At 38.5% G+C, this 24141-nt stretch overlaps 1 protein-coding gene across 3 annotated transcripts in view; it reads left to right on the top strand.

Moving 5' to 3' along the window:
• The window catches only part of BRD7 (bromodomain containing 7), a 38479-nt gene extending 18253 nt beyond the window's left edge, over nt 1-20226 (top strand). Inside the window, exons 6-17 of one of the 3 annotated variants that reach the window (XM_082676638.1) lie at nt 2665-2775; nt 7236-7420; nt 8423-8546; nt 9205-9280; nt 11765-11872; nt 12603-12738; nt 14851-14962; nt 16543-16599; nt 18657-18768; nt 19070-19213; nt 19423-19566; nt 19887-20226. In XM_082676638.1, the coding sequence (XP_082532764.1) occupies nt 2665-2775; nt 7236-7420; nt 8423-8546; nt 9205-9280; nt 11765-11872; nt 12603-12738; nt 14851-14962; nt 16543-16599; nt 18657-18768; nt 19070-19213; nt 19423-19566; nt 19887-19942 (1365 nt within the window). In that variant the 3' untranslated portion in view covers nt 19943-20226. Of the gene's footprint in view, nt 1-2664; nt 2776-7235; nt 7421-8422; nt 8547-9204; nt 9281-11764; nt 11873-12602; nt 12739-14850; nt 14963-16542; nt 16600-18653; nt 18769-19069; nt 19214-19422; nt 19567-19886 lie in introns of all 3 variants that reach the window. The other 2 variants (XM_082676637.1, XM_082676639.1) reach the window with 2 other exon arrangements.
• The last annotated feature ends 3915 nt before the right edge of the window (nt 20227-24141 follow it).

Raw genomic sequence — 24141 nt, 5'->3', positions numbered from 1 at the left:
TTCCATCTTTAAATAGCCTTGGTATATATGTTGGTTTCAGAGCTATACTTTACATTTTAGTCATCCGAAGAAAAGGAACCATGTGTCTTCTTTTTTAATTTGCTCTGTAACAAACCATTACAAACTTAACTGGTTTAGATAATATCTATTCTATCTTTGTTTTTTCTGGTTGAACATTGTAGCGTTCACCTGACCTAAAGGCTAGACCCTAATCAGTTACAGAAGGAAAATAAGACAGTAAACGTTTACTTGGTCTCTTTTTTTTTCATCCACGTTGATCGGTTGAAATTTATAACACTACCATTTAGTTCTGTCTTTACTATCAACTTGAATGTATAGATAATATTTCACTCTGAAAAACCTGAATTGTATTCTCTTGTATTCAAAGAAATGGAAACTTTTCTCAACTTTTCATCTGGTGAAAATTAGGCTAGAACTGTTTATTTCAGCATATTTCGGACCTTATATATTGCTTAATGGAAAATTTTTCACAGTTTTTTTTCCTTTTTGTGAATAGTTTTCCTTGGATCTTTTCCTTATGATGACATGAGGGACTAGAAGTATGCCCCCTAAGTGTTTTTGAGCTATGGTCAAGATTTATCATAATTGAAGTGAACAAGTATTTTTAACTTTTTGGAGTTTTCTACATTACTACACTTTTTTCTCAGGAAAATTCAATAGCCCAATGTAGTATTTATTAGCTTATCCAGCTCATTAGGCTGTTCAAGGTTTTTTTTTATTATTACATGAAAAGTATGCAGAAAGGTCATTCAGCTTTATGAATGATGAAGTGCCATTACACAAAAGTCCAGTAAAGCCTAGCACGTGGCAGTTAAGATTCATGGAATCTACAAATTGCCTTAACAGATCAGACCTGCAATCAGAATAGTCCAGTACTCTCTTGCCAGTTAGAGACCAATGGTCATTTAGTGTAATAGTCATCTAGTGTCTCCCCTCATTTGCTTCTCCTACCCCCAAATATATGTTTAATAATTCTTAATGGAATGGAAGCTTTTCAGAATATCTGTAAAAGGGTTCTTAACCTGGGGTCCTTTGGGTAGCCATGGATGAGCCTCTAGGGGGACCAGGAACCTTATAAAATGACATGAAAATTTTGTGTTCACCTTTGTATTACATGTATGTGCTTGAGGAGTGGATCCATAGCTTTCATCAGATTCTTAGGGATCCAGGACCGAGCAAAATCCTAACTGATTAGAGACTTGGCCAAGAACTGAGGAGCCACATATACTTCGTTTCATCTCCTTTAAATTTAATATCAAATTTATTGTGACCCTTGAACAGTCTTCTCATATGCTTTTAAATAATATTCAGTCTACCTATCTTCATTACATTAAGTGTTCTAAGCTGTCATCACTAGTTATTAAATAATGGGGCTTGAATGTTTCGTTTTAAATTCAGAGGAGGAGTTTGGGGCTCAGATTATTTTTTGTTGGGTTTTTATCATTTTAACTTAGCAAGGCCTTGGCATAATCGCCCTCACGTTTATACAATGTAAAAATTACTTAACCATGAAAATATGCAGTGGGATTGAGTTCCCCAGCACATGTGCATACTTTGAAATTTAAACCAAAAGTACAGTTTTGATAATTTGCCTACTGCAGTTACATGTTGTAACTCTTTGAGGTTGTATGGTTTATTTCAGGTTGGCATGATTTTGCAACATTCTGCAAATTCTGTTTAGCTTATAACAGTATCCAAACACTTAAAAGAAAATTAGTGTAAATGTTTCGCCATTTTTGCTCAGTTAATTTGAATCTGGTAGGAAATATTGTGATAATTTAATATTGTCCCAGTTTTCAGTCAGGATCTGAAGTAAAACATTTAACTCATAACTGGAGAATTAAGATGTTTGTTTTAAAACTAAGAATATTTTTTAATTAAATGAAGTACACAGTTAAAATTATTAAATTAAGATAGAAGTATTTTCTTCTAATTCTTTTTTTGTGCAATAAGATTGTACTGAAGAAACCAATTTTAAAATTTTATCTCGGGATCTAAAATTTATATAGTTACTATAGAATGTTTAAGAATTTGGAAAGGAATGTAGTAGGATATTTAATTTAGCAGTATTCGTTTTGTTAGTGCGTTTTATTTTTTTAATTTTTTTTTAAGTTTAAGTTTTTTCTTTCTTTTTTTTTTTTTTTGGCTGCGTTGGGTCTTTGTTGCGTGTGGGCTTTCTCTAGTTGTGGCGAGCAGGGGCTACTCTTCGTTGCCGTGTGCGGGCTTCTCATTGTGGTGGCTTCTCTTGTTGAACAGCATGGGCTCTAGGTGTGTGGGCTTCAGTAGTTGTGGCTCGCAGGCTCAGTAGTTGTGGCGCATGGGCTTAGTTGCTCCACGGCATGTGGGATCTTCCTGTACCAGGGCTCGAACCCATGTCCCCTGCATTAGCAGGCAGATTCTTAACCACTGTGCCACCAGGGAAGCCCTGTTAGTGAATTTTAAAACTTAATAAATTGCTGTTAACGTTGCTTAGTAAACAGTAAAAGGATGGGAGCGGGTTTTGTTGGTTTGTTTTTGTTTTGGGGGGGTTTTTTTGGTGGTGGTGGTTGTTTTTAATTTCTTGAAGACCTGCATGATTTCAAACAGGACAGGAGGGTACTTTGTTTCATTTTAACGTATTTCTTCCTAATATTTTCTCTGCAGGATAACTTCAAACTAATGTGTACTAATGCTATGATTTACAACAAACCAGAGACCATTTATTATAAAGCTGCAAAGAAGCTATTGCACTCAGGGATGAAAATTCTTAGCCAGGTAAAGGAAATTCTTTGTCATAAATAATAATTGTTATAAAAATCTATATCCCTTTGTTTTTTGGTTATAGTGATACAGATCCAATACAGTACTGGTTTTATTTTATAGGCAGATGATATTAAAAGTAGGAAATATTAAATGAAAAAAAATTTTTAACATAGAAAAGAAAATTAAAGCAGGAAGATTCTCATTTGGAATTGATAGAAATAAATATTGGCAGTCACTTGTAATTATTTACTTAAGAGGCTCTTGAGTTGGTATTCACCAGATAGACTTACATTGGCTGTGAAACAAACATCAACATGAATTCCAGGACAGGATAGATTACATGAATTATGAGACCTTTTAGAAGGAAAGCTCTCTATTTCCCTTTGTAGGGATGGAATCTAATGTTCTGGTGAAGCACAGGAACTTCTTCGAGTAGAAAGAAACAAAATACACAAATGAACGATAATTTGGAATTGTCTCAAAGCCACCTCCCCACAGGAGCAGACTTTCCTTTGAAGGATAAGAACTGTTGCACATAGTAAGGCATTTGACATGGGAGAAACGTGTGCAGAGACGCAGACACATCATCATCATCAAGCTTCATGAGGGAGCTTAATCTGATAACTTATTCAAAACAGAGATACTGTAGATAGTGGCAGAAAGTGACGGGAGTCTCATCTCAGAGTGATGGCTGATGAATGACCTTGAAGGGCAAATTGAGGTGATCATGTGCATCTGCTGGGAGAAGAGGAGAGCTCACAAGATAAATCACGTCTTTCGAGGTTTTACTCACAACTCTGCATAGGATGGAAAATTAACTGAGACAAACCTGGCACCTTATCACAGCGGGAAGTCAGAAGACTGAGTTCTAGTTTTAGCTCTTTTCCACTAACTTTTGAACCTTGGCCCACCCTGGGCCCATTAACCACCCTGGGCCTCAGTGTTCTTATCTGTAGAGAAGAAGGTTTAATCTGAGATCTCAAAGATAATTGCTAGCATTAATGTGCTGATTTTAGAAAGAGCTAGAGTAAGGAGGAGATCAAGAAGAACAAGATGTGAGAGGGATTTTGCAAAGAGAAATGAGTGGGTATGAGGAGAAAGAAATCAGAATCAAGGGCTCGGGTTCAAATTCAAGGGAATTAGAGAATAGTAGAAATGAGTCATGTGTAGATGCACATGGTTTTCCAGTTTTTATATCAAATGTGATCATTTGTATCACAGTTTTACATTTAAAGAATTGCCTTGGTGCGCAGATGTCTTAGTGTCTGTGTGCTTGGCTCTGAAAGATTCTTGTATCCACTTAACGGAGGAAAGAAAAACATTTGGATTAATGTTCATTCTTGCACTCCTAATATTTAGACAACATCAATTCCCACCCTTTCCTAGAGACTTGGGAAACTGTAATGTAAGCCAGTTACCCATCTTTGGCAAAATATGCAGAGGAAAGGAGAATATAAAATGTTTATCCCATTCTTTGCAGAAAAACTCAGAATCCAGAACCAAGCCATATTCCAGTTTTAAAAACCTGCAAATACTTGCTGTTTTTGTATTTGAAGTAAAAGTGCACCCAACAAATGCAGTGTTTAGTCACTCCAAAATATGTACATTGAATTTTTAGGATAAAGTTTAATTCGCAAACATAACATATACAAGTAAAATTTTCAACTTTGATCTACCACTGTTTCCTCATCTTTAAATAATGTAGTTAATATAACATGTAAACGACTCCAGTATCTCTTGTATTTTATTGGGGATGGGATGGCTGGAAGCACAGGAAGAAAACCTTTCTTTTCCACTTTCCCTTTTCTCTCTCTGTTGTCTTCCCTTTTTTCAGATCTCTTCCTGTTGAGGAGCCCTACGCATCCTGTGTTATAGCTTCCTGTTGACTGTTCTCTCCACCCTAGATGGGAGAGACCCTTACAGTAGTGATTTTTAAATGTTTAAATTTAGACCTTCTGAATTACTCTTTTAATAGCACATCTCCCAAGAGAGCCCAGTACACCCTTCCGTTAATGGTGTCTTTTCAAAGATAACTGTTTTTGAATTCAGTGTAAAGATTGTAGAGCAGTCATTCATCATTTTTTCAGTTACACACAAGTAGTGACTATTAGGTGACTATTAGATGTGTTACTTTTATAAAAAGTGGACATATGCAGAATAATTCTTTTGATCTCCCAAATACTAAATGCTGCATTATAGTATAAACAGTACTATTCATAGCATAGTGGCTTTGGATCAGACTAATCAAGGTTCAGGTCCTGGCTGTGTTATTGAGACTCTGTGTGATCTTACGCAGGCCATGTAACCTTTCTCAGCCTTTTTCCCATCACGTAAAATGGCATAACAGTAGTACTTACCTTATAAAATTATACCTGCTATGTGAGTGAGCACTCAGTAGGTGTTAGCTGTTATTAATGGCAAAGAATCAAACCCTTTAGACATTTGTAAAATTGAGAATTAATAAACAGTATGCTGATTTGGAGACATTTTAGTTACCAAAAAAGAAAGACATTGCTTTCAAATTAAAATTAATTAAACTCAATTTTTTTCCATGACTTGTGTTGAAATTTAGAAAATTTCTCTAATTGAATTATTTTAATTTTATGCATATTATGTTTTTCTAAAAATCTGAAAACATTATTAAATGTAGGTTCTGCTTTATAAAACTCTAGAATGGAAATTAAATAGGTTACTGAGAACTTTGTGATCTAAGCCCATTCATTTAACCAGCATTTATTGAGTGCCTACTATGTGCCAACCTCCGTTGCAGGTGCTAGAAATAGATGAGTTAAGAAGTGGCTTAAGTGACATGCACAAGGGGAAACACGAATGGCCAGTAAATGCACACAGAAAGAATCACTAGTATTTTTTAAGTGTGTATTAAAATAAGACCTGTTTTTAAAAATCAAATTAGTAATTTTTTTTTAATGGTACTAATCAGTTTGCCAGGGATTCAGAGAAAATTTCAAACACTGGTGAAACTTTCAAATACTATTAATTGTTACAGTTTTTCTAGAAAGCAGTTTGGTAGTACACATCAGAAGCCTTAAAAATACTCATTCCCTTTGACCTAGTATTTTTACTCCTAGGATTTATTCTAAAGAGATAGAGATTCCTGGAGACTTTTATTTATAATAGGAGAAACTTGGAAATAAGCTAAATGTCCAGTAAGGGTCGTTAATTAAACCATGAGACGCACTGGGATGAAATACTATACAGTTGTTAAGAATATTTTATGATACAGAAGGGAGATACTTGCAGTTCATTAACTGAAAAAAAAAAGAAACTTTGCTTGTTACAAAATGTTCATTATAATTCCGATTTGCTAATATGTGTAATGCTTAGAAAAATACTAGAATGTTAAACCTGTTAACACTTTTCCTCTCCGGATAATAAATTAACAAGGTATTTATTTTCTCCTCTACTCATGTCTTTGTCTACCATAAAATATATTGCTTAAATAGTTTTAAGATTATTTTAAAATTATAGTCCAGTAAAAATAGCAGGGTTCATTTCTTGAGGCTCTCAGTCTGTACTGCTAATACAGCAGAGTATGATGAGGAAAGTCCCCATCGTGAGAGACAAGAGGCCTGGTCTTGGTCACTGGTTCTGTGACTTTAGGTGAGTCATTTAGCATTTCTGGACTACACTGTTCTTATTTGAATGACCTCTGGTCCCTTCCAGTTCTAGTTTCTATTATTCCACAGAAGTCTTCCCTGCTGTTGCTGTGCAGCCCTGAGGAGACTGCAGTCCATATTTTATCCAGTGACAACACTCAGAAATAAAACGCAGAACAGTCACTGGGAACAAATCTGCCTCTTTAACATTTGTCCAGAAACCTCAAGTCCTTAACCACCATGAAAATTTCACAGCGTATCAATGCAGTGGAAAATTCAGCATGTTTCACAAAACAGAAACAGTACTTCTTTGGTTAGAACATTATGCACTCTGAAAAAGAAACTATGCTAGCAGCCTTTTTATTCTCCTTGAGGCATGTTTTCACACAGAGAAAAATGCCAGAATCATCATTGATTATCCCAGGATACCAGAATGTAAGGGATCTTCACATGTTCACATGCTCTAGGTTTTAAATACCTGATAATTCTTAAATTTCAGAAGATAAAACCATTCTGTTAAATATAAAACTTTAACATCCTATTAAACTAAATTTTACTTTTTAAATTTAGTACTGCAAAGAATACTTAGTATTTATTCACACTTTCTCTTCTGTGAACTTTTTGATAATGCAGCAAAGTTATAGAGCATTCTCTTACGTTGGAAATTATCTGCATTGAAGGAATAGACTTTATTGTCCTGGTTCCTAAATATTCTACTCTGTTGGTATGATTACATTTAATTGTTTTTCTTCCCTAGTTAATAACAGGATAAGTGCAAACTCTGTGGGGGAAAAAATGCATTACTTTCAAAATGAATGACAAACATTCAATAAGAATATTCTTGAATATTTTTAGGAGAGAATTCAGAGCCTGAAGCAGAGCATAGACTTCATGGCAGACTTGCAAAAAAGTCGAAAGCAGAAAGATAGAACAGACACCTCGCAGAGTGGGGAGGACAGCGGCTGCTGGCCAAGAGAGAGGGAAGACTCTGGAGACACTGAGGCACAAGGCTTCAAGAGTCCCAATAAGGAAAATAAAAAGTAAAGAATCTTTGGAATATTAAGGTTAAGCTGTCTTTTTCACACCAGTATCGGGAGAAAATACTGATTGGGGGCCTGCCTTGGGTCCATGGTTGGTTGGGTTTTGTCCTGAAAGTCCATTTTGATGATTTGATACCCTTCTTCTCATGCAAAGCATTATATGGAATTGTCCAAACACAGTTCAGAAAATAGTTCTGAATGTCTATTCTGTATGAAAGTAGTTTTAAAACCAGTAAATTACCTTTAGGGACTCATAATTGTCTGTGAGTTTATTTTAGTAGAACTATTTGTTTAAGAAAAAAGTGTATTCATTATTTCATTCCACAAAGGAGTTCAGACCGTACTTAAGCCTAAGCACAGTTAAAGCTACCTTCTAAACAGATGGGCTATCGCTGAGATGTGTGCATGTTTTCCACTCAGTGTCAGCTGGTAGGAGCAGTAATGAGCCACTGGTCCTACTGGGCAGCAGCTGGCATGGCCGGACGCAGTCGTGTATATCCTGCTCACACCACTGCCTACTCTGATGCCCAGCACCTCGCTGTCAACTCTGGGAGAAGGGTTTAGTTAGCAGTGTGCGATTTCTGCTGTCATAATGCAAAGAAAGTAAACTTGTGACAAGTTTTTGTTATATTTCTAAGATTTATACATTTTAAATGTACATTTATTTTAATTTTAAATATTGAACTTAATAAATACAAATTGTATGCCCCTCCCCTTTTAAAACATATTTGAGGTGGAGTTTCATTTTTGTGAATCTTCTAAGAAAAACGTTTAGAGCAAGTAACACTGGACACAAAAAGGGAGGGAACTAGCCAACTACTTGGTTTGCCTTACTGTTGGTGTGTTATTAGGGCCCCTTACCAGGTCATTAAGGAACAAAGTTTTAATTGGTGTCAGTAGCGCAAATTTCTCCACTTCAGTTGTATTCATATTTGGAATTACATTTTAATGTTTTCATCTTATCTTTTTTTTTTTTTACTTAGTACTAATGTGTGTTTTCAGGAAAGACAAAGATGTACTTGAAGATAAATTTAAAAGCAATAATGTAGAAAGAGAGCAGGAGCAGATTGACCGCATTGTTAAGGAATCTGGAGGAAAGCTGACCAGGCGGCTCGTTAATAGTCAGGTGATCAAGCTTTTCCTTTCGTTTCATTACCTACTGATTCGGGTTGTCTGAAACTTACAGTTTTTAAGTTGCTTGTGTCCTTTTAATCCATATCTGCCATAGAGTTCTTAAGGAGAACACTCACAAAAAGAAAAAGTAATAATATACTTGGTTTGTAAAGTATATAGTATTGTCCTCTGTTACTGGATAAAGGGATTTGGGTTTGTTTGTTTTTTTAAGTGATGTTAATGTGTTCTAAAGTTGGAAAATGAACCACAGACTTAAAGCTTACAAAGAAAACATTTACGTACTGGTCTTTTCAAGTCATATTGTATAGCACGTTGGTTCTAAAACCAAATGAATTAATACATGACTTTGGGCAAGTCACTCCCCTTCCCTGGCCTTCAGTATCCTTTTTTAATAGAGTGAACAGAACTCGGTGACCTTAAGGACCCACACAGCTCTTCAAAATTCTGAGATTGCTCTAACCTTCATTTCTTTAACCCATCAACACCTGTGTGCATGGAGACAGGTGTGAAAGTTGATATCTGAGTATAGTGATGATCGCTACCTGTAATATTAGCTTGACTAAACTAAGGTAAGGTTTTCTGATGAGCAGCATATGTACATATGGTATATAAAACTGTTCATGCCATTTGAATACTTTGGGTCATTGCAGTGTGAATTTGAAAGGAGGAAACCAGATGGAACAACAACATTGGGACTTCTCCATCCTGTGGATCCTGTTGTAGGAGGTAAGTTCACAGAATTAGACTGTGCATGAACTTTGAACTTGATGCTAATTTGGAAAAGAGCAGTAACCCGGGTTAACATTTTAAAGCAACAAGTCTGAATATCGATAAACCTAACTGTATCATCATCCGTAAAGAACTTGGCTAGGCATGGTGTACTTCACGCTAACAGCTAGCCTAACTTTATTTCATCCCAAATAAGTACACTACAGATCAAGTTTTCTTTAAAATATAAAGTGCCTGGAGTATCATACCCACCATTAACAAAGCCAAAATATTAGGCAGTCATTTCTAGCCCTGGTTTTAAGAGACTCTGGTATAAAGGCTCAGTTATTTCTTGAAGTATCTCAAAACCCTCAGACTATGGCATAATAAATTTAACTTGACTTTTTAATTTCAGGGAATAAAATGAATATATATGCCATGTAGTACTTTAATGGGAATGGAATAATATATAGTTAATGACATATCTTTCACTGTGGTTGATAGAAAGTTTACAAAGGTTGGGGATCACTATTTTAGAAACTCAAGTCATACTTACATTTTCTCAAATGATATTTTAGTGGAAGTAGTATAGGGAATATTTTAAACCTTGATGTAAGAATGGGAAATTTATGTCATTCATCTGAGGGGAAAATCATGTGATAAGCATGAGAATATTTTATAAATATCTGTTTTCATACTACCATTAGGAGAGAGTTAATTGGAGATACAAAAATGAATAATGACAAAATTCCTGCACTTCAGGAAATAGTCTCCATTATTTATTGTTTGCCATGAGCAAGACACTGTCTTAGAAGCTTGAGGTGGAGCTAGGTGTAAAAAGGGAGCAACACAAGAAGAGACAAGTCCCCCTTACGTTCTGTGGAGTGGGGAAAGGAGGACACAAACAAAAAGAATCATGTACAGAGATGGCAACTTGTCCACCATGAATCAGTACATCAGAGGAAAAGAGCGGCAGAGTAGTAACAGGATATATCTGTCTCGTGTCTGGGGGTCAGAGAGGGCTTCCTTAAGAGATGTTTAGGTTGATCCCAAAATGGTGGGTAAGGGATTGGGGAATGACAGGTAAAAAAAACACCTTGAAGCAGAGAAGAGCTTGATGCATTTGACGCAAGCCTGTCAGTGTTCTCTTTGAGCATTGCATTCCACTCTTGAAATGCTGACGGAGAACATTAATAGCCTCCTTACTTAGAAGAAAAGGAACTGGTGCTATGTTTTCAGAACAAAACTCATTTTTTACTTTTATATGAACTTTTCATACGAACTTTTTAGGGTCTTGGGTCAAAGAAAATGCCACAGGGGAGAAAAATAAAAAAGAAAATGCCACAGGATTGAGAGTATTGCTCTCTGTAGTATAGCCGTGATGAAAATGTGGTGATGCAGCTAAGTTGATTTAGGTCACACCTTAAGATCTGCCCCTTTCTTTGTACTTGGGGTCTGGTCTCTGCTCTTGGTCTGGTTTTCTGGATTTCCTGCTTCTGTAGGCATTATCAAATGTGGCCAGCGCTGACCTGACTCCTCACACACACAGCAGCTCCCCCAGGAGGCCAGTTTACTGGTTTAAGGCAGAAGATGTCCCTGTCTCAGCTCCATCCTCCTGGTTGGAGGCACTAGTACCAATTAGGACACCAAATTCCAGAAGATCTGATTTAGGTGTTTGAAGTTTCTCTCAAGTGCGTTTATTTTATCACACTGATCACATGTGGCAGTAGACTCTATTCCAGGGTGGTCATGCTACAAAAATCATCTTGTCTCTTCTTCAAGAGAAAATATCCTTTCTGTTGGAATTTGTTAGAGACCACGTTTTCTCCTGATACCATCCTTCTCAGTTCTTATGCTTGTATCACAGATTTCTAGCATCATTACAGGGGTTCGTTCCTGGTTTACAGACATCACATCTTTAAAGACTACTCTTCCCTGCAGTGCAAGTCTGCCTCAGATTAATTCAGATTAACTTGCCCTGAATATATTATGAGTTCTTGTCTTTAATCATGTATTTTCCCTTAGTCTTTTACTTGACCTTTTCTACTGGTTTACTTGCATCATCTTAACATTAAAAGATCCGACCTTCAGGACTTCCCTGGCTGTCCAGTGGTTAAGACTCCACACTCCCAATGCAGAGGGCACAGGTTTGATCCCTGGTGGGGGAACTAAGATCCCACATGCTGCGGGGTGTGGCCAAAAGAAAAATTTTTTAAAAGTCCATGTTTAAAAAACTTTAAACATGTTTTTTAAAGTGAAGTGCAACATGATTATAAAGAATTCCAGGATGCAGTAGAGTATAATGAAAAGGACCAGATTTTGGTCCGCGTACGTTCCTGCCTTTCTAAGCTCAGATTTTCTTATGTTAAAAATGGGTAGAGCAAGGGCTGCCCAGAGTCACGTGAATGGCATGAAGCAGTGTGCGCACAGACGCTGAGTGAGAGCGCCATCTGGATCACTGCCACATGAGCTGCCTCCACCGTGCTCACTCTTATGTTTTAGAACCAGGCTACTGCCCTGTGAGACTGGGAATGACGACTGGAAGACTTCAGTCTGGAGTGAATACTTTGCAGGGGTTCAAAGAAGATAAAAGGAACAAGGTAACTCCAGGTAAGGCTCCCACATGGTAGTCAAGTTTTTTCTCTTCTCTCTTTCTCAAGGAGCTGAGGAAAAGAAGCACTCTCTTTATGGTATTTTTGCAACATTAATTAGCTATTTTATTAAGAAACTGAAAAATCAGTATTTTTTTTCCTAAATTTATTTATTTTTGGCTGCGTTGGGTCTTTGTTGCTGTGCGTGGGCTTTCTCTAGTTGTAGCGAGCGGGCGCTACTCTTCGTTGTGGTGCTGGGCTTCTCATTGCGGTGGCTTCTTGTTGCGGAGCACGGGCTCTAGACGTGCAGGCTTCAGTAGTTGTGGCATGTGGGCTCAGTAGTTGTGGCTTGCGGGCTCTAGAGCACAGGCTCAGTAGTTCTGGCGCACGGGCTTAGTTGCTCCGCAGCATGTGAGATCTTCCTGGACCAGGGCTCAAACCCGTGTCCCCTGCATTCAGGTGGATTCTTAACCACTGTGCCACCAGGGAAGCCCCTGAAAAAATCAGTGTTAGTATTCAAAATGAGTTTTGTTATTTCTTTTTTTTCCTCTCTGCTTTGTGGGCAAAGATTCACCTGAGTTGTGACTTCACAAATACATGTTTGGAGAAAATGTTTACCCTAAATTTGTATGCCAGTCAATAAAGTAGCAAAGTTAGAAGGGAATAATCTTTACTAAACAAAAAAATAGATTGACATACAAGTTAAAGAATGGTATTGTGGTTTTGTTTGTGTGTGTTTTTATCAACAGTGTTATACTTGAATTATGGACCCTACAGTTCTTATGCACCACATTATGACTCCACATTTGCAAACATCAGCAAGGACGATTCTGATTTAATCTATTCAACCTATGGGGAAGACTCTGACCTCCCGAGTGATTTCAGGTGAGTCACCAGTTCGTCAGTATTCTGAGTGCTACATTGTCCTAAAATACTGATATACATAAGTGATCTATTGATAGACTTACAGAGTTATTCAATTGGTAGAAAATGTGTTCAGTAATTTTTTTAATTGACAGTAATTAAATAGACCCTTAGTTATCATCATTCTTTAATAGAGACCATATATTTTAAAGAAAGAATGTATCTCCCTAATATTTTCTGATGTTGGCATCTGTAGTATTTTAATTCTTACAAAAATATCTTTTTAAAGATGCTTACTAAAATTCAGGAGCTTGTTGCTTCAAAATGTTGACGTGCCACCTGCTTTACTGTAACAGTTTTGTGGATCAGTGAGTTGTTCCAAATTTGATCAGTTTGGGAAGCCACAACCCATTTTCCCCAAGATCAGAGGTAGGACATGATTCGATTCCTAACGCAACCCACATCCAAGCCTGTTTGACCTGTCACGTACCAGTAGACCATTGCAGTTACACTCAACTATCCCTTCTTGTTTCTGTGGGAAGATAACTTTGTGTTCTTATTTAGGATGTTGGGTACTTTGCATCCCATCAACATAATGAAATGTCCTGATTTACTGGGATTCTGGCTTGGGGTGGGACACTGAGCTTGGGTTATTCCTCCTGGGCCCTGGCACTTTGTTAACTTCGTCATATGTAAGAATTTAACCCAATAGATTAACCAGTCTCCTGGTGTTCTGACAAAGGGGGGATTGTTCACTTCTATATATGTATGGTGGTAGTGGCGGCAGTGTTTTTATAAGGCAGGGGTCCTTAGTCAGTGACTGTGGTTTAAGATCAAGCCATTTGTATATCCTTTAGACCTCTTCTCACCAGCTTGAATAAATTCTTTCTGGATTATTCATCCATGCATGCCACATACAGGCATTGCAGGTGCCTTATTTTCCAGGCATTCGTCTAGATACTGGGGATTCCCCTGGGAAACAATGCTGACAAAGACCCATGCCCTCCTGTCAGGTGGTAATAGGTGTTTTGAAGAAAAGTAAAGAAGTAAAGGAAGATAGTGCTAGGATTGGGAGAGGGGTGCTGTTTTAAATAGGGTAGTCAAGGAAGGCTTTGCTAAGTGAACATTGAGCAAAACTGAAGGCAGTAAAGAAGCAAGCGTTGCTGCCATCTGAAAGAAGAACATTCCAGCCAGTGGAATAGCTGTGCGAAAGCCCTGAGGTGGGAACCTGCCTGACACATTTAGAGACCAAGAAGAGCAGTAAGGGACAGGAAGAGTAGGGGAAATAACTGGTGGGAGTAGATCTTTGTAAGGACTTGGCATTTTATTCTAAGTGAGATGGGAAAATATTGGTGGCTTTTGAGCAGAGTAGTGACCACGTCTGGCTTATAATTTTAAAAGGCGCACTATGGCTGCTCTGTGGAAAACAGATTGCAGGGGGGCAAGGGAAGAAACAGAGGAACAGCTGTCATAATCCAGATGAGAACTGGACCGTGAGAGTGGTGGCTGAGGTGCTGAGAAGGGATCAGTAGTCAGCCAGGAGGATTTCTTGACTCACTGAAGTGGGGTGTGAGAGAGCAAAGTCAAGGAGGACTCCAGGGTTTTAGACCAAGCCTAAAAGGATGACATTGCTCTTTACTGAGAAGGGGAAGATTTTAGGACTACTTCGGGAGGAAGATCCAGCAACTCAATTTTGGACATTTTGAGCCTATTAGACCTCCAAATGGAGCTGTCCAGAGTGTGGTCCAAACTGGAGGTGTGACTTTTAGAGTCTTTTAGTATATGTGAGAGTCCTGAGGTGAATACGATCACCTTAGGGAGGAAGTGAAGGGGAGAAGCAAAGAATTCCAGAGGCTGAGCCCTGATCCCCTCCATCACTGAGGTCTTGTTTCTCTTTGAAGTTTTCCCCAGGAGCATTTCCTTTTCATGGTGTTCTTGGTATTGTTTAATTCTCTTGTGATGATAACTTGATCACTGGTAAATATGTAAATACAGTGTTGTGTCCAGATGGAAAGTTTCACATCATGGGGTATAAATTAAGGGCATCTAATGAAACAGTTGGCTATGATAGGAAGATTACGCCAGTGGAGATGATTTGTATGAAAGTGACTTTCCCAACACACTCTCTTTCAGCATCCATGAGTTTTTGGCCACATGCCAAGATTATCCATATGTTATGGCAGATAGTTTACTGGATGTTTTAACAAAAGGAGGACATTCTAGAACCCTGCAGGAGTTGGAGATGGTAAGAATGCTGCTAAAGAAAGTGATTTATCATTGGCCCTCAGGTGTTAGTCATCAGTGTTATGAAACCATGGGATTTACCAGTGTGACAGCTGAACTCCATTCCGCTGAAAAGACAGCCCAGCCCGGGTGGAGACCATGGGTGGAGGACAATGAACGGAAACGCGTAACTCAGCTACCAGGGTCTGTGAGGGCCAGAGGGTTGTCTTTATCTCCTCATCTTGGAAACGTAGGAATCAAAAACGGGGTTATAACTCAGAAGTCAGCTCGTGTTCTGTGCCCCAACAAAAAAGGAAGTCTTGCTCACTGGCTTGACATTAAGTTGACTAAAATGATAGGGAATGTCCTTTTCCTTATTACATAGTAATAATACAGTGGTGGAGCCTCAAGTAAAAAAGTAACAAGCTTCCTCATTGCTGTATTGTATTAACACTTGTAAACTAGCTCCAGTTCAGTTGGACATAGTTCATAATCTGGGATAATTCAGAGACCTGGCTCAAAGATTAAAACCAGAAAGTGTTCCTTCAGTGTAGAGGAGAGTTGGTCTCCAGAATGTCCTTGTCACCATAGTTAGAGGAACCCTGTATCTCCTGGGGGTCATAACTCTTCCTGGTGGCTATGACTGTAGTTGCCTTGTCCTCTGCCCTCGCTGTACCTGTGGCTGCTGGTCCTTGGGTGACCTGTCAGCAAAGCTGAGTCAGCGCCTGAAGTTCAGTGAGAACTGCTGTACAGTCTTATATCTTAGCACATAAACTGCATTCACATGACCTAAAAAACATTCAGCTTTACATCAATTCAAAAATATTTTTACTATACCCTTCCCAGCAGTTAACCTGAATTAATTAAAAGTCTTGAACTAAAATTGCATGTCTTTCATTTTGTTGATATGGCAATATATTTCAAATTTAAAGTTCCTCTGCCCTTTGATCCAGCAGTTCCTCTTAGAATTTATACTAGCAAATTAAGATAGAAGTGATATATAAGCAATACAGTGTTTATAATTTTTTAAAACTGGGAATCAGTTAAATCACTGTATAACCTTTCAAGAAAAGATAACAGATCGTGATTGATTTTTTTTGCATGATACATGTATTGTTCATATATGCAGTATCTCTGAAGACTAGGATTATGGGAAGTTTTCATGTTCTCTGTAGCATTTGAATATTTTACATTCTCTGCTGTCTGCAAGTGTTGCCTCTTTTTATGCAGAATACACCCTGGAGTACTCCTATCTTCTCTTTGTCAGAGATTTCAACCACCTATTGCTGAAAATAAGGCTCCATTTATTTAGGTCCTTGTATGCTATTTACCAAGTATCTTCTTAAACATGTATGGTGCTTCTTGATTGGTCATAGAACTGTCAGTCTTAAAGTCACCAGTAATATGTACTCTGGGCTCACAAAATACTCTCAAAATGCTAGTAATTATATCTAATTCATTTTTGGTTTAAAAAATTATATTTTGATAATACATATTCTTATTCCTTTTATCTTGCCGTGAAACTCTTGATGTTTTTCTATTTTCCTTGATATTTGCCTTTTTATATGTCTTTTAATAAAGTGTTTTTCTTTATCCTTATAGTCATCTCCTGAAGATGAAGGCCAAACTAGGATGCTTGACACAGCAAAAGAAATGGAGGTGATTATATTTTTTACTCTTTACAAGAAATATTTAAATGGCGAATAAGCTAAAAAGCCTAAATGATAAAGCTTTTATTTTAAAAGAAAAATATTTATCGAGTGTCTCCTGAGATCGAAGAACTTTTTTTGCCTGTGGGGAATGTAGTAGCAGCGAGTGCAGTAGATAAGCACGCACGTAAACAAGGGAGCCAAAGCCAGTTACCGTACAGAATAAATGTACATGTTGTGGGAACGCAGGTTGGGGAAACCAGCTGCTTTGGACAGCTGAGGAGATCCTCACAGAGGGACTTCCGGATGAACTGGGTCTAGAAGGATGAACAGGGTTCCTGCAGCACAGGGCCAGGTGTGTGAAGTGGGTAGAACTTCATGTGTAATGACCTGAATAGATCTGAGCAGGCAAGGCACATGTGCAGAGCACCCAGAAAGTGAGTGACCACAGGGTACCTGGAGAGAGGAGGAAAGGTATTGAGGACCAAATGATGACGAGTCATATATGCAGTGCTTAAGAAGTTGAGATTTTAGAAGTTAGACTGCTGTGATCAAATGTGGAGGCGAGAGAGGGGCTGGAGGGAGGGGACCAGTGAAAAGCTATGGGACTTACGCTAGTTAATTTTTTGCTTAGATAACAATACATTGGAAGAGAATGAAGATGTACAATAAAGAGAAATACAGTAGAACTAAAATTGACAGGACCTGCACGAGGTAGATATTAGTATTGTTAGCTCATATTCGACATACAGGAAAAGGAGCACACCTTTGGCAGGGAAAGAAATTTCACTTGGTTTCGGGGCTGGTGAGTGTGATTTGAGACATCAATGGAGGTGTGGATCTGGAAGTCACTGGTGTCAAGGTAGAATTATTGTAGGTATTAGGTGACTGAGATTGTCCAGGCAGAACACATAGCCTGGGAAAAGGCCAAAGAACAGAACCTTGGAGAGACCAGTAGTTAAGGTGGGAAAACCATGGAAGACTAATGCAGGAAAGAGTCCAGCAGTGTCAGATGCTGCACAGAAGCCCAGTAAGAGGAGACCAGCAGGTGTCATTTGTAACCTTAATCAGAGTAATTTCAGTAAAATGGTGGGGACAAGATAAAGGTACCGTGAGTTAAATGACTGGAGGAAAACTGGGACATTGAAGATCAGAGAGATGTAAGCTCTTTGAAGGGAAAGAAAACTTGAAGATGTGAGATCAAGTAAAGACAGGTGCAAATGTAGATGGTAGTGTAGATGGTACTGACAAAATCCTGTCATTTTCCAAGAAAGAGGAGCCAAGCAAGGTCATGTACTTGGTGAGCAGGCAAGAATGAAAGAAAACTTCAGAATGGGAAAGAAAGCTGGGTAAGAAGTTTGTTGAATAGAGAAGTAAGGGCCCAGCCGAAATGGCAAACCATAAGTATCAATATGTACTGATACGGTTTTCTCCGCCACACACTTTTAGCCCGTATGTCGGTAGAGAAATAGGATGTTCAGACTGTCCGAGCTGAGAGTGCAATACCAAAGTATAAAAGGAACCATTAACTTTTGTTTACTCATTGTCAGGATTGATCTGTTCCTAAAAAGCAGTGTTGGGGTTATGGAAAACTCTGAGTCTTGTGATTCCAAAAATAAAATTCCACCTTTTAGGATTTTGTTTCTCCCGTGCAATACTACGGCCTGGCTTTGGGGCCTGGAGGAGACCCAGGAAGTATCTTATTATGTTCAAGATCTACCACAGGGGAGTGCAAGTGTATAGACTGAAACACTGCCTGTGAACCTCAGAAACTGCAGCCTTGTCACAGTCACCAAAAGCGCTTCACAGTGTCGGCAGTAACAAGGCTTATCTTTAGAGTGGTGATGAAACAAGTGATGCAGATTGTGTAAGACACACCATTCCATTACCAAGAAGTGTGATTTATGGACACTTTTGCCAGGATTTGGGAATGGCATTTTAAAGGTTTTTATAGGCATCAGAATTATAACTCTATAGCTTGGCTTACAAACACAAGCCATCTTCTTAATTTCTCATTCTAGCACTGTCAGGGCTTAGCAAGCTCAATTAATCTTTTTTTTAAAGCAGATTACAGAAATCGAACCAACAGGGCATTTAGACTCCAATAATCAAGACAGGCTTACAGCACTGAAAGCAGTAGCAAACTTTGGAGCTCCAGTTGAAGTTTTTGACTCGGAAGGTAAGTGTCTCCAGAGGGTTTGAAGGAAATACTTCATGACACAGGCAGTCAAGATTTAATGTCACAGTAGCACAGATTAACATAGCCATTCACTACAGGAACATCTTGACTGGCCATGCTTCAGTGGAATAGTAAAGCATGTCTGTGGTGTTGATTTCATTTGAGGGGGATTACTCCTTTGAGGAGAGAAGACTAACCAATAAATAGCAAAACCCCAGAGCATAGTACTCAATTTATTGCACAAGATCAAATACAAGTATGTCCATGTTGTCCTTAGTAAGTTATTTTTCTTACCACACAGAAGCTGAAGTGTTCCAGAGGAAACTTGATGAGACCACCAAACTGCTCAGAGAGCTCCAGGAAGCCCAGAATGAGCGTTTGAGCACCAGACCCCCTCCCAACATGATCTGTCTCTTGGGTCCCTCATACAGAGAAATGCATCTTGGTATGTTGTACCTCTGGTAGGAGAATAAGGGTGCTTAAAGGGAAAATTTCTGAGTAGTGATACCACAATAAAGTAACACTGAAGTGAATACCATGGACAGTTTATTTTTTGCCACTTATATATTTATTGGGCTTTTTTTTTTTTTAAGTTATCTAAAGGAACCACATTTCAGTACCTTGAACTGTCTTTATGTTGATTTTTCTTTCCAGCTGAACAAGTGACCAATAACCTTAAAGAACTTGCACAGCAAGTAACTCCGGGTGATATTGTAAGCATGTATGGAGTCCGAAAAGCAATGGGGATTTCCATCCCCTCCCCGGTGGTTGAAAACACCTTTGTAGATTTAACAGAAGGTACGTGCCCTGTGTCTCCGGGAGAGTGGAGGGCTAAGTGTGAGTAAAAGTAAACATTGGTCTTCCCCCTCCAAGTAACATCTGAAAGGTTTTGTCTCTGCTGTTAACATATAAACTATTTATTGTCTTTCCATCTTGTCTAAGGAATAAAGATTTCACACATTTGCCAAAAAAAAAAAAAAAAGCCACAGTGATGCACCTAGTCTGTAACCTGGAACATAGTAAAGAAGGGCTAGCAAGTCACCCTTTTTTTTACCTTCACATACCTTTTCTAATTAAAAGGAAAAAAGTACTGAATGAAGGGGGTTTTTTTCTTCCAGATTTTGAAGAACCTAAAAAGACTGATGTTACTGAGTGTGGACCTGATGGGATTTGAAGCTAACTGGTATTTGATTATATATTATGTATATATTTTTTTCATTCTTAACTTGGAAATGCTTTTTCAGAAGATATTAAATATTTGTAAATTGTGTTTTTAATTAAACTTTGGAGCAATTAATTTTAATGTTCCAGAGATTGGACTTCTATTAGGTAATAAAGCTGAACCTGGGACTGTGAGCTGTATTGTGCATATCAGCTAAGTTACCCCTTCACCTTTCCCTGGGGCTGAATCTGAGGATGAAATGATAGAGAAAAGCTCAAAAAATAAAACAGCCTTTTTATGACCATCCATTAAAAGAAGTTCCCCAAATAACTGAAATCCCTCATTTTGCCACATTGCCGTACTTCTCATTAAGGAAATTATAACCAAATGGTTCCTGACTTACCAGATTTCACCTTGATGATTTATTCAAAAAGTGGCCTTGTGAGGAATGAATGATTTTGACCTGTTGCCATACTGAGCAGAAAGTGGGTGGGAGTGGACCTGGGCAAAGTTCTTGCAGAGCAGTGATAGTGCTGCTTCCTTATGTTTCACAGGCAGGACCACGACTGAGAAACTCTTCTTTAAAATCCCCATCCAATGAGATTTTCCATTGTTATGCCATGAAAACAAATACACTTAAAATAACTTTAGAATTTACTAGTGTGTCCCCTGTATACCTGTTGGGAATGATGTCCTTATGTAGAAGGATTAGGGGCTTCCCACCACCACAAAAACAAAACCAAAACAAACAGAACATATCAGGAGTTTCATAGCACTAACTTGTCTAGTGTTCCTTTTTGGTTTGTTTTTGCCATTTGTCAGAGGGTTATTTGGAACTACAGTAAAAGGATAAGCCAAATAAGATAACAAACTAAATCATCCATGAATACATAAGGAAATCACCAAGCTTAAAGGAAAGTTTACGTTTCTGTTTACTGTTTCTCACAGGTTACCTATGCCTCTGCCGTACGCCCTAAACTAATACTCATCTACTCTTACCTGAAATGCAAAGGTCAAGTGCCCGAGCAGTCTGATTACTTAAGTAGGAGACGATGATGTGGTCCTCTTCTATAACCAGGCACTAGACTGTAGCCTAGTTCAGTGAACAAATTAAGCTTAAGACCCTACTCAGACTGCATGGAGCCCTTCTATAAAACATCCAGGCAGGAAGCTCTTTTATTATTTTCTTGACTTTGAAAACTAACAAACACTTAACAAGTAGGGTGAAGGAAAATTGAATCTCTCAAGAGAGTTAAGATGACCTAATCTTTCAAAAACATACTTGAAATCATATGCCAAGAGAATTAAAGAATCAGTTCAAATATGTATTTATCAAGTCTTTTTAGAGTTTGTCTCTCAAACATAATTCAGGCAGTAACCGACTCAAACTTTAGATCTACTTAGCTAATAAGGTAAGTTCCCGAAGACCAAGAAAACATTTAAATTCAGAACACCTTAGGAATCAGGCTCCCTGACTTCAGACTATACTACAAAGCTACAGTAATCAAGACAGTATGGTACTGCCACAAAAACAGAAATATAGATCAGTGGAACAGCTTAGAAAGCCCAGAGATAAACCCATGCACATATGGTCACCTTATCTTTGATAAAGGAGGGAAGAACATACAGTGGAGAAAAGAGCCTCTTCAATAAGTGGTGCTGGGAAAACTGGACAGGTACATGTAAAAGTATGAAATTAGAACACTCCCTAACACCATATACAAAAATAAGCTCAAAATGGATTAAAGACCTAAATGTAAGGCCAGAAACTATCAAACTCTTAGAGGAAAACAGGCAGAACACTCTATGACATAAACCACAGCAAGATCCTTTTTGACCCACCTCCTAGAGAAATGGAAATAAAAACAAAAATAAACAAATGGGACCTAATGAAACTTCAAAGCTTTTGCACAGCAAAGGAAACCATAAACAAGACCAAAAGACAGCCCTCACAATGGGGGAAAATATTTGCAAATGAAGCAACAGACAGAGGATTAATCTCCAAATTTTACAAGCAGCTCATGCAGCTCAATATCAAAAAAACAAACAACCCAATCCAGAAATGGGCAGAAGACCTAAATAGACATTTCTCCAAAGAAGATATACAGATTGCCAACAAACACATGAAAGAATGCTCAACATCATTCATGATTAGAGAAATGCAAATCAAAACTACAATGAGATATCATCTTACACCGGACAAAATGGCCACCATCAAAAAATCTAGAAACAGTAAATGCTGGAGCAGGTATGGAGAAAAGGCAACACTCTGGCACTGCTGGTGGGAATGTAAATTGATACAGCCACTATGGAGAACAGCATGGAGGGTCCTTAAAAAACTAAGAATTACCATACGACACAGCAATCCCACTACTGGGCATATACCCTGAGAAAACCATAATTCAAAAAGAGTCATGTACCAAAATGTTCATTGCAGCTCTATTTACAATAGCCAGGACATGGAAGCAACCTAAGTGTCCATCATCAGATGAATGGATAAAGAAGATGTGGCACATATATACAATGAAATATTAGCCATAAAAAGAAACGAAATTGAGTTATTTGTAGTGAGGTGGATGGACCTAGAGTCTCATACAGAGTGAAGTAAGTCAGAAAGAAAAACAAATACCATATGCTAACACATGTATATGGAATCGAAGAAAAAAAGGTCATGAAGACCCTAGGGGTAAGACGGGAATAAAGACACAGACCTACTAGAGCATGGACTTGAGGATATGGGGAGGGGGAAGGGTAAGCTGTGACAAAGTGAGAGAGTGGCATGGACATATATACACTACCAAACGTAAAATAGATAGCTAGTGGGAAGCAGCCGCATAGCACAGGGAGATCAGCTCCATGTTTTGTGACCACCTAGAGGGGTGGGATAGGGAGGGTGGGGGGGAGGGAACCCAAGAGGGAAGAGAGATGGGAACATATGTATATGTATAACTGATTCACTTTGTTATAAAGCAGAAACTAACACACCATTGTAAAGCAATTATACTCCAATAAAGATGTTAAAAAAAAAACTGACAAAAAAAAAACCTTAGGACATCAGGTTTTCCGAATTGCTAATTTAATCTATGAAAAGCTAAACAAAGGAGAAACACTGGTGCTTTATAAAAATGAAATTATAACATTTTGAAACAAATGTTACAGGTCTATAAATATTCAGTATATAGAATAACCCCTAGTCATTTGCATGTACTTTCTCAAAGCATATTTCTGTACATATACACAATGTATACAGTGGTTAATGATCTTGTCTGTCAGGAAATGTTCTTAATAAGTAAACCAGAAAACTTCAGGTGTGATTTTCACTAGCATCAGTGAGGCCACCTCAGTAGGAATCTGAAGCAGGTCCCTGACCCATAGAGAGAAGGTCAGTGTTAGGAAAGATACTTGTCATAAAGCAAAATGACACCTGTGAAGAAATGGCTTGGTAATTGGAAAACAAATTTTTGAAAAATAAGTGATTTTTATGGTCAGTTATACACTATGATCTGATTATCAAAAACTCAAAACTTAGGGACTTCTCTGGTGGCGCAGTGGTTGAGAGTCCGCCTGTCGATGCAGGGGACACGGGTTCGTGCCCCGGTCCGGGAGGATCCCACATGCCGCAGAGCGGCTGGGCCCGTGAGCCATGGCCGCTGAGCCTGCGCGTCCGGAGCCTGTGCTCCGCAACGGAAGAGGCCACAGCAGTGAGAGGCCCGCGTACCGCAAAAACAAAACAAAACAAAACACCTCAAAACAATATTCTTATCTGAGCACAGTGAAAGAAAAATACATAAATGGTAACCAATTATTTTTTAAAACTCCCAACTGGGATTTCTTTGCCAGAGGAAGAAAGTAATTTGCATATTGCAAGAGCAGAAGTATGCCCACCTCAGAGAGGCCCAGCACACTGATGTGTGTCTACAGCATATCCGTGACAGAACCTTCCTGACTTCCCAGGAGAGCCCTATTGAGCAGCCCTGGTCACTCCTGATTTTAAGGGTATAGATTTCAGCATAGTACTTAGATGAAGAATTGGTGTGTAAAAAGAGCAATTTAAGTACGGCTTATTTCCCTTACCAGCGTTTTCACAATGAAATTCCTTTAGGCCAGCAAGTTCTTGTGATTGATTCCTACCTATTCCAGTTTCATGCAGAGCATCAGAGCTGCCACTAGCCCACCCAGCCCCCAACAAGACACAGCACCAGCAGGCAGCA

The sequence above is a fragment of the Grampus griseus genome (genome assembly GCF_964374135.1).
Source record: "Grampus griseus genome assembly, chromosome: 19".
NCBI classification, from domain to species: Eukaryota; Metazoa; Chordata; class Mammalia; order Artiodactyla; family Delphinidae; genus Grampus; species Grampus griseus.
The sequence above is the reverse complement of the archived record's forward strand: the minus strand, read 5'-3'. Positions and strand labels throughout refer to the sequence as shown.